The sequence below is a fragment of the Panulirus ornatus genome, chromosome 59 (assembly GCF_036320965.1).
Source record: "Panulirus ornatus isolate Po-2019 chromosome 59, ASM3632096v1, whole genome shotgun sequence".
NCBI classification, from domain to species: domain Eukaryota; kingdom Metazoa; phylum Arthropoda; class Malacostraca; order Decapoda; family Palinuridae; genus Panulirus; species Panulirus ornatus.
The window spans coordinates 8469760-8481486 of NC_092282.1; the positions used below are offsets into that span (position 1 = coordinate 8469760).

Here is an 11727-nt window from a genome sequence, read left to right on the forward strand (position 1 = left end):
TTTTTCTTCAAAATTTGTTTACTCTTTCCCTCACTTTACATGCCTTGCAATATGTTGCATTTCCTTCCAGTGAGCCAATTTTTGCACATCAATCTTTCTGCTACTGACTGCCTAACTTCTGCTTGCCTGATGGATCTTTATGTATTTGACTTATTTGTATCTTTAAATCTTCTCATTTCATGGCCTTACCCTCTATTTCAAACCTTTGCTTCTCATCTTGTTTCTCAGTCCTACACTTTATCCTAGCCTCAGCTGCACTTTTCTTTCCTCTGTTTCTTTTGGTCTTCCCCTATACTGTCCAAACAGATCTTACCTTAAGGCCCTTGGCCCTGTTGATGGCACGGAGTGGCCTGAGGACACGGAGTACACGGAGGATCTTCACCACCGAAATAGCTCCATCCCTGAAGAAGATACTTACAAGTTAGCCTTAATGACAGTAACAGAAAAAGACCTCTAGATGAAAAAGGTTAGAAGCAAGGGAAAAACGACAAGAAAATGAAAATGAAACAAAGATCTTGTTACAACAAAGAAAGGCTTTTGAAGACTGTCTGAATAAGAAAGTAGTAGAAACAAACACAATTGGATAAGACAATAAGCTTTAAGTCAACTGAACTGATACATGGACAAGAAAAAGATTGCTCAGTGTAAATGGTTGGAGTTGAAAGACTACAAAAATTTCCTAGTGGAACAAAAGAAAGTTAATCAGATGAAATGGAATAAGGATCACTTGGATGATACAAATGTTAAAAATACAGAGAAAGATGCATATACACACTGGTACCTGACAAGAAATGAAGTGACATACCGCCAGAAAATTAATGTACAATAAGTGATCATCTGATAAAGCATGACTTACATAAGGATCAGCTCAAGAGAAAGGAAAAAATCTACTCTTGAAATGTAACAGAAAAGAAAATGCAGATCCTAAAAATAACCCAAAAGTGGATGAAGTAAAGCAGAAACTTAAAGGGAGACCTGGAATCAGAAATAAAGCAAAGATACAGAATAAGACTGAAAGATGATTTAAAGAGGTGCAAAGAGAAAGCATAGTCTGTACACAGTAGATCTTCACTTGGGTATAGTGTGATACAAAGGTACAGCATATGTTGTGGGGAAGGGAGGGGAGATAGTTCAAGGTCTGAAAACTACTTCTTTCAGAATTTTCTCTATACTGAGGTAAAATCTTACATGAGTAAGTTAAATCAGATACTATTTATCTACACAGATGGATTCTTTTAGGGCCTCACTCAAATACTTTCATTAGGGACAAAGAGAAAATCATCTAGTGGTAAAACTGTGCTTTGTAGGATAGAAAGAGTACCTACAACAAGACTTGGCCATGATGGCAGGTCTTACATGAGGTACTTACTGTATGTCTTGCTTGATGGATAAGATTATTCCTGTCTGCTACCAAATAATTATAAATTTTTGGTTCATCTGCTACTGATTTCAAGCACCTGTCCAGCTTTCTTTTATTCAATTTGGTAGTTGTTCTTTGAATGTTTCTCATTTTTCTTGGAAATATTCTGATTACCTATTCAAACTTCATGATGAGCTCTCATATGTTCTTGTTTCATAAACTTTTTTCTGTTCCAAAGTACTCTTGCAGACAATACCAATAAACATTCCTTGGTGATAGGCTTCCAGCTTCAATATGTTTTCCTTTACATCTTCAATTCTTTGCCTTATATGGATTATCACATATCTCCCTCTTCTTTCTAAGCAACACAGTTCCAGTTCTTTCAGTCTTTCATGGAAGCTCAAATGTTCTATACTCTTAAAATTGCCAGAAAACATTTCTAAAGCCTCCCTAATTTGCTAATTCTAATTTGTTTAGCTTCTGACCTTATGATACAGCAGTTGAATTTTGCTTCTTATATATACATTAAGATTTTTATCATTTTCCTTTTTTTGAAAATTTTCTGTTGTAACACTCATTACTTGCCTCTATGGTGCAGACTTTTCATTATGTTCTCTGAATCTTAGTTTGTCTTTTTTGATGACACCTAGATATTTACAATTTGTTGAAATTTCTACTGCTTCCCGTGTTGGGCCTTTATATGGTGTACCGATGTATTATTACTCTGAAGTTTTTGTTTGTTAAAAACTCTTTGATCCATCTTCCTATACAACCTTTAATGTTTACTTTAACTACATTCTCTTGCAAACTTCTGTTGTTTACTCTATCAAATACCTTTGCAAATTTGAAAAAAACAGTGTCATCCTTTCTCACTGAATTAGACTTTCATGACAGTTATTCTATTGAGTAAACAACTGAGTTCGCTTAATTTCCGCTAGTGCTGTTCCATGTTCATTTTTGCTTATGAAGATGTCCTTGATCAAATATTCTAATATATATATATATATATATATATATATATATATATATATATATATATATATATATATATATATTTTTTTTTTTGCTTTGTCGCTGTCTCCCGCGTTTGCGAGGTAGCGCAAGGAAACAGGCGAAAGAAATGGCCCAACCAACCCCCACACACATGTATATACATACACGTCCACACACGCAAATATACATACCTACACAGCTTTCCATGGTTTACCCCAGACGCTTCACATGCCCTGATTCAATCCACTGACAGCACGTCAACCCCGGTATACCACATCGATCCAATTCACTCTACTCCTTGCCCTCCTTTCACCCTCCTGCATGTTCAGGCCCCAATCACACAAAATCTTTTTCACTCCATCTTTCCACCTCCAATTTGGTCTTCCACTTCTCCTCATTCCCTCCACCTCTGACATATATATCCTCTTGGTCAATCTTTCCTCACTCATTCTCTCCATGTACCCAAACCATTTCAAAACACCCTCTTCTGCTCTCTCAACTACGCTCTTTTTATTTCCACACATCTCTCTAACCCTTAAGTTACTTACTCTATCAAACCACCTCACACCACACATTGTCCTCAAACATCTCATTTCCAGCACATCCACCCTCCTGTGCACAACTCTATCCATAGCCCATGCCTCGCAACCATACAACATTGTTGGAACCACTATTCCTTCAAACATAGCCATTTTTGCTTTCCGAGAGAATGTTCTCGACTTCCACACATTCTTCAGGGCTCCCAGGATTTTCATCACCTCCCCCACCCTATGATCCACTTCCACTTCCATGGTTCCATTCGCTGCCAGATCCACTCCCAGATATCTAAAACACTTTACTTCCTCCAGTTTTTCTCCATTCAAACTTACCTCCCAATTGACTTGACCCTCAACCCTACTGTACCTAATAACCTTGCTCTTATTCACATTTACTCTTAACTTTCTTCTTTCACACACTTTACCAAACTCAGTCACCAGCTTCTGCAGTTTCTCACATGAATCAGCCACCAGCGCTGTATCATCAGCGAACAACAACTGACTCACTTCCCAAGCTCTCTCATCCACAACAGACTTCATACTTGCCCCTCTTTCCAAAACTCTTGCGTTCACCTCCCTAACAACCCAATCCATAAACAAATTAAACAACCATGGAGACATCACACACCCCTGCCGCAAACCTACATTCACTGAGAACCAATCACTTTCCTCTCTTCCTACACGTACAAATGCCTTACATCCTCGATAAAAACTTTTCACTGCTTCTAACAACTTGCCTCCCACACCATATATTCTTAATACCTTCCATAGAGCATCTCTATCAACTCTATCATATGCCTTCTCCAGATCCATAAATGCTACATACAAATCCATTTGCTTTTCTAAGTATTTCTCACATACATTATTCAAAACAAACACCTGATCCACACATCCTCTACCACTTCTGAAAACCACACTGCTCTTCCCCAATCTGATGCTCTGTACATGCCTTCACCCTCTCAATCAATACCCTCCCATATAATTTACCAGGAATACTCAACAAACTTATACCTCTGTAATTTGAGCACTCACTCTTATCCCCTTTGCCTTTGTACAATGGCACTATGCACGCATTCTGCCAATCCTCAGGCACCTCACCATGAGTCATACATACATTAAATAACCTTACCAACCAGTCAACAATACAGTCACCCCCTTTTTTAATAAATTCCACTGCAATACCATACAAACCTGCTGCCTTGCCGGCTTTCATCTTCCGCAAAGCTTTCACTACCTCTTCTCTGTTTACCAAATCATTTTCCCTAACCCTCTCACTTTGCACACCACCTCGACCAAAACACCCTATATCTGCCACTCTATCATCAAACACATTCAACAAAGCTTCAAAATACTCACTCCACCTCTTTCTCACATCACCACTACTTGTTATCACCTCCCCATTTGCGCCCTTCACTGAAGTTCCCATTTGCTCCCTTGTCTTACGCACTTTACCTCCTTCCAGACATCTTTTTATTCTCCCTAAAATTTAATGATACTCTCTCACCCCAACTCTCATTTGCCCTCTTTTTCACCTCTTGCACCTTTCTCTTGACCTCCTGTCTCTTTCTTTTATACATCTCCCACTCAATTGCACCTTTTCTCTGCAAAAATCGTCCAAATGCCTCTCTCTTCTCTTTCACTAATAATCTTACTTCTTCATCCAACCACTCACTACCCTTTCTAATCAACCCACCTCCCACTCTTCTCATGCCACAAGCATCTTTTGCGCAATCCATCACTGATTCCCTAAATACATCCCATTCCTCCCCCACTCCCCTTACTTCCATTGTTCTCACCTTTTTCCATTCTGTACTCAGTCTCTCCTGGTACTTCCTCACACAAGTCTCCTTCCCAAGCTCACTTACTCTCACCACCCTCTTCACCCCAACATTCACTCTTCTTTTCTGAAAACCCATGCAAATCTTCACCTTAGCCTCCACAAGATAATGATCAGACATCCCTCCAGTTGCACCTCTCAGCACATTAACATCCAAAAGTCTCTCTTTCGCGCGCCTATCAATTAACACGCAATCCAATAATGCTCTCTGGCCATCTCTCCTACTTACATACGTATATTTATGTATATCTCGCTTTTTAAACCAGGTATTCCCAATCACCAGTCCTTTTTCAGCACATAAATCTACAAGCTCTTCACCATTTCCATTTACAACACTGAACACCCCATGTATACCAATTATTCCCTCAACAGCCACATTACTCACCTTTGCATTCAAATCACCCATCACTATAACCGGTCTCGTGCATCAAAAACCCCTAACACTGAGGGGAGGATTTTGGCACCCCACCCGTCCCCTCTAGTCGCCTTCTAAAGACACGCGAGAATGCGGGGAAGTATTCTTTCACCCTATCCCCAGGGATAAAATATATATATAATATTATATTATATATAATATATTATATATATATATATATATAATATTTTTTTTTTTTTTTTCATACTATTCGCCATTTCCCGCGTTAGTAAGGTAGCGTTAAGAACAGAGGACTGGACCTTTGAGGGAATATCCTCACCTGGCCCCCTCTGTTCCATCTTTTGGAAAATTAAAAAAAACTGAGGGGGAGGGGGAAATTTTCCCGCCCCCCGCTCCCTTCCCTTTTAGTCCCTTCTACGACACGCAGGGAAACGTGGGGAAATATTCTTTCTCCCCTATCCCCAGGGAAAATATATAAATATATATATATATTATATATATATATATATATATATATTTTAACATATTATAAACATCTGTGAATTAAAAATAAAATTATATGTGGGAGGAAATTTTAGAAACTGAAATTTTTATGAGAAAAGTAAGGCCTAGGGTTAACGGTAGGGAAAAAAGTAAAATTTTTCCAAAAATTTTTAGGGTTGCGGGCTGGTTTATATAAATTTGGCCCAAAGGGGGATATTCTAAATAGATTTTGAAACAATTTTGGGGTTTAGGGGGTTTGATCATAAGTAACTAATAAAAAATTGTAAAAAAAAAGACGGGGTTAAAGCAAAATTTTTAAATTTTTGGGGGACAGGATAAAGGGTTAAAAGATTGCCCAAAGGGGATATATTGCTGGGGGGAACAAAAAGAAACCCAAAATTTGGGATAAAAGGGAGTGAAAAAATTTTTTTATCCCTCATAAAGGGGGGTTAAAGGGGGAAAAATTGGGTAAGGGGACCAGTTATAGGGGTTACCGCAGTAGAAAAACAGTAACTGGGGTAAACCAGGGAAAGCTTTAAAGGTTTTAAATTTTTGCTTTACTTAATAAAACATGGGAGGGGGGGGGCCTTTTCCCTTTGTCTTTTCCTTCCTACCCCCAAAACCCGGGGGAACCCACAAAGTAAAAAAAAAAAAAAAAAAAAAAAAAAAATATATATATAAAAAATATTAATAAAAAATATAAATATAAATAATATCCATCCCTTACATATACACATACATATGCACATATACACCATACATATATAAAAAATACATATGAAAAATTAAGAAAAAATTTTTAAAAACTAAAACTTCTATTTAAAATGAAATAAAAATAATTCTCAAAGGGTTTTCAACCCGGGCATAAAAGGGGGAAATTATAATTTTTTTACACAAACTCAATTGGGGTTTTCCATCTTTTTAACCATTTATCTTTCGCCGGCCACTTCTCAAACATGAAACAAATTTTGGGCTTATGTTTTCTAAATTTTTCTTCATTACACAAAAAACAACCATATTTTGGTTACTGGGGGTTGGTATTGGCATCCCCCATAATAAACCCTTTCCCAACCAAATAAATATATATAGGGAACCAGGAAGGGGAAGGGGTTTCATATACAAAAATTTTTGGACCCTTGAAAATTTAATCGAAACATTACTCAAAGAAAAAAGGGGTATTTTGAAAAAGGGGTTCCAAAATGTTGTATGGTTGCGGGGCGGGGCAAATTTTAATTGTCCAAAGGGGGATTGTGGAAATGAATGTTTGGGGCAATTTTGGGGTTGAGGGGGTTTTATGGGATAATAACTGGGGTAAAGAGATTTAAATAAAAAGACGGGTTAAAAAGCACAAGGGGGGTTTTTGGAAATTTGGGGCACATAAAATAGAAAGGGAAAATTCCCAAAATATTTTCCGGGGGAAGGAACAAAAGGGGGAAACCCAAAATTTAAGTAAAATATAAAAAGATTTTAATGATGGGGGCCTAAACAAAAGGGGGGTGAAACCAAAATTTAAAGGGGAATTATGGGGGTATAGGGGGTTAGGGCTTCATGGTTTAAAAATCACTTGAAGCTCGGGGAAACCATAAATTTTTTCCAAATTGGGGAAGGGGAGCGGGGTTTGGGGCATTATTCTACACTGGGAACTGAGGGGAATAAGGGGCCTTTTTTTTTTTCCAAAGGCAAACCCTCCCCACATGAGGGGGGGGGATTTTCCATGTGGGCGGGTGGCAGGGGAATGAATAAAGGCAGACGGGGAATTGTTCATTTATAAATTTTTCTTGTTTATATATTTTTTCATTGAAATGTATAGGAATTATTTTTGCTTGTGGACTATATGTATAACATGTTATGGGGGGGGTTTGGCCCATTTCTTTCGTCTTTTTCCCTTCCGCCCTCGCAAAGCAACACACAAAGAAAAATAAATAAAAAATAAATATATATTAAAATTTAAAATATAAAAAATATATATATATAATATATAATTTTTCTTTCTTCTTTTTTTTTAAATTTTCCCATTTCCCCACTAGCATACTTAAACAGAAAACCCTTTTTTGGAAACCTCACCGGGCCCCCTCTTTTCCTTTTTTTGGAAAAAAAAAAAAAAAACTGGGGGGAAGGCCACCCCCCCCCCCTTTCCCCTTTTATCGCCTTCTACAAAACCGCGGGAATACGGAAAGTTTTCTTAATCCCCTATCCCCAATTATAATATATATATTTTTTTTTTTTTTTTTTTTTTTTTTTTTTTTTATATTTTGTCCGTCCCCCGTTTGCGATACCAAAAACAACAAAAAAAAGGCCCCCCCCCCCCTACACAGTAAATACACACGCCAAACACCAAAATAAAACCACAAAATTTTCCCAGGGTTTAACCCCCAACCCTTTCCACATCCCTTTCAATCCACTGACACACTAAACCCCTTTTTTAAAACCACAGAAAAAATTTCACTCTTTTCCTTGCCCTTTTTTCCCACCCCCGCATGCACCCCCAAATCACCCCAAAATTTTTTTTCACCCCAAACTTTCCACCTCCAATTTGGCCCCCCCCCCCCTTCCACCCCCCAACTATATACCTTTTGGGTAAATCCCCCACTCTTTCTCCCAGCCCAAACCTTTTCAAAAACCCCCGCCCCAAACCTCGCCTTTTATTTCCACACATCTCTCTAACCCTTAAGTTACTTACTCTATCAAACCACCTCACACCACACATTGTCCTCAAACATCTCATTTCCAGCACATCCACCCTCCTGTGCACAACTCTATCCATAGCCCATGCCTCGCAACCATACAACATTGTTGGAACCACTATTCCTTCAAACATAGCCATTTTTGCTTTCCGAGAGAATGTTCTCGACTTCCACACAATTCTTCAGGGCTCCCAGGATTTTCATCACCTCCCCCACCCTATGATCCACTTCCACTTCCATGGTTCCATTCGCTGCCAGATCCACTCCCAGATATCTAAAACACTTTACTTCCTCCAGTTTTTCTCCATTCAAACTTACCTCCCAATTGACTTGACCCTCAACCCTACTGTACCTAATAACCTTGCTCTTATTCACATTTACTCTTAACTTTCTTCTTTCACACACTTTACCAAACTCAGTCACCAGCTTCTGCAGTTTCTCACATGAATCAGCCACCAGCGCTGTATCATCAGCGAACAACAACTGACTCACTTCCCAAGCTCTCTCATCCACAACAGACTTCATACTTGCCCCTCTTTCCAAAACTCTTGCGTTCACCTCCCTAACAACCCAATCCATAAACAAATTAAACAACCATGGAGACATCACACACCCCTGCCGCAAACCTACATTCACTGAGAACCAATCACTTTCCTCTCTTCCTACACGTACAAATGCCTTACATCCTCGATAAAAACTTTTCACTGCTTCTAACAACTTGCCTCCCACACCATATATTCTTAATACCTTCCATAGAGCATCTCTATCAACTCTATCATATGCCTTCTCCAGATCCATAAATGCTACATACAAATCCATTTGCTTTTCTAAGTATTTCTCACATACATTATTCAAAACAAACACCTGATCCACACATCCTCTACCACTTCTGAAAACCACACTGCTCTTCCCCAATCTGATGCTCTGTACATGCCTTCACCCTCTCAATCAATACCCTCCCATATAATTTACCAGGAATACTCAACAAACTTATACCTCTGTAATTTGAGCACTCACTCTTATCCCCTTTGCCTTTGTACAATGGCACTATGCACGCATTCTGCCAATCCTCAGGCACCTCACCATGAGTCATACATACATTAAATAACCTTACCAACCAGTCAACAATACAGTCACCCCCTTTTTTAATAAATTCCACTGCAATACCATACAAACCTGCTGCCTTGCCGGCTTTCATCTTCCGCAAAGCTTTCACTACCTCTTCTCTGTTTACCAAATCATTTTCCCTAACCCTCTCACTTTGCACACCACCTCGACCAAAACACCCTATATCTGCCACTCTATCATCAAACACATTCAACAAAGCTTCAAAATACTCACTCCACCTCTTTCTCACATCACCACTACTTGTTATCACCTCCCCATTTGCGCCCTTCACTGAAGTTCCCATTTGCTCCCTTGTCTTACGCACTTTACCTCCTTCCAGACATCTTTTTATTCTCCCTAAAATTTAATGATACTCTCTCACCCCAACTCTCATTTGCCCTCTTTTTCACCTCTTGCACCTTTCTCTTGACCTCCTGTCTCTTTCTTTTATACATCTCCCACTCAATTGCACCTTTTCTCTGCAAAAATCGTCCAAATGCCTCTCTCTTCTCTTTCACTAATAATCTTACTTCTTCATCCAACCACTCACTACCCTTTCTAATCAACCCACCTCCCACTCTTCTCATGCCACAAGCATCTTTTGCGCAATCCATCACTGATTCCCTAAATACATCCCATTCCTCCCCCACTCCCCTTACTTCCATTGTTCTCACCTTTTTCCATTCTGTACTCAGTCTCTCCTGGTACTTCCTCACACAAGTCTCCTTCCCAAGCTCACTTACTCTCACCACCCTCTTCACCCCAACATTCACTCTTCTTTTCTGAAAACCCATGCAAATCTTCACCTTAGCCTCCACAAGATAATGATCAGACATCCCTCCAGTTGCACCTCTCAGCACATTAACATCCAAAAGTCTCTCTTTCGCGCGCCTATCAATTAACACGCAATCCAATAATGCTCTCTGGCCATCTCTCCTACTTACATACGTATATTTATGTATATCTCGCTTTTTAAACCAGGTATTCCCAATCACCAGTCCTTTTTCAGCACATAAATCTACAAGCTCTTCACCATTTCCATTTACAACACTGAACACCCCATGTATACCAATTATTCCCTCAACAGCCACATTACTCACCTTTGCATTCAAATCACCCATCACTATAACCGGTCTCGTGCATCAAAACCACTAACACATGGAGGGGAGGATTTCTGGCACCCCACTCCCGTCCCCTCTAGTCGCCTTCTACGACACGCGAGGAATGCGTGGGAAGTATTCTTTCACCCCTATCCCCAGGGATAATATATATATATATATATATATATATATATATATATATATATATATATATATATATATTTTTTTTCTTTTCATACTATTCGCCATTTCCCGCGTTAGTAAGGTAGCGTTAAGAACAGAGGACTGGACCTTTGAGGGAATATCCTCACCTGGCCCCCTTCTCTGTTCCATCTTTTGGAAAATTAAAAAAAACTGAGGGGGAGGATTTCCAGCCCCCCGCTCCCTTCCCTTTTAGTCGCCTTCTACGACACGCAGGGAATACGTGGGAAGTATTCTTTCTCCCCTATCCCCAGGGAAAATATATATATATATATATATATATATATATATATATATATATGATATATATGATAGAGTTGATAGAGATGCTCTGTGGAAGGTATTAAGAATATATGGTGTGGGAGGCAAGTTGTTAGAAGCAGTGAAAAGTTTTTATCGAGGATGTAAGGCATGTGTACGTGTAGGAAGAGAGGAAAGTGATTGGTTCTCAGTGAATGTAGGTTTGCGGCAGGGGTGTGTGATGTCTCCATGGTTGTTTAATTTGTTTATGGATGGGGTTGTTAGGGAGGTAAATGCAAGAGTCCTGGAAAGAGGGGCAAGTATGAAGTCTGTTGGGGATGAGAGAGCTTGGGAAGTGAGTCAGTTGTTGTTCGCTGATGATACAGCACTGGTGGCTGATTCATGTGAGAAACTGCAGAAGCTGGTGACTGAGTTTGGTAAAGTGTGTGGAAGAAGAAAGTTAAGAGTAAATGGGAATAAGAGCAAGGTTATTAGGTACAGTAGGGGTGAGGGTCAAGTCAATTGGGAGGTGAGTTTGAATGGAGAAAAACTGGAGGAAGTGAAGTGTTTTAGATATCTGGGAGTGGATCTGGCAGCGGATGGAACCATGGAAGCGGAAGTGGATCATAGGGTGGGGGAGGGGGCGAAAATTTTGGGAGCCTTGAAAAATGTGTGGAAGTCGAGAACATTATCTCGGAAAGCAAAAATGGGTATGTTTGAAGGAATAGTGGTTCCAACAATGTTGTATGGTTGCGAGGCGTGGGCTATGGATAGAGATGTGCGCAGGAGGATGGATGTGCTGGAAATGAG

At 39.4% G+C, this 11727-nt stretch overlaps 1 protein-coding gene across 45 annotated transcripts in view; it reads right to left on the reverse strand.

The window, feature by feature from the left end:
- Positions 1-11727, reverse strand: part of LOC139767191 (muscle calcium channel subunit alpha-1-like) — a 1449841-nt gene that overhangs the window by 408329 nt on the left and 1029785 nt on the right. For all 45 annotated transcript variants that reach the window (XR_011717010.1, XM_071696301.1, XM_071696297.1 and 42 more), the window contains one exon: positions 314-401. Coding sequence is in view for 44 of the 45 variants with exons in the window: in XM_071696301.1 (XP_071552402.1) it covers positions 314-401 (88 nt within the window). In the remaining variant the exon portion in view is untranslated. The remainder of the gene's footprint in view (positions 1-313; positions 402-11727) is intronic.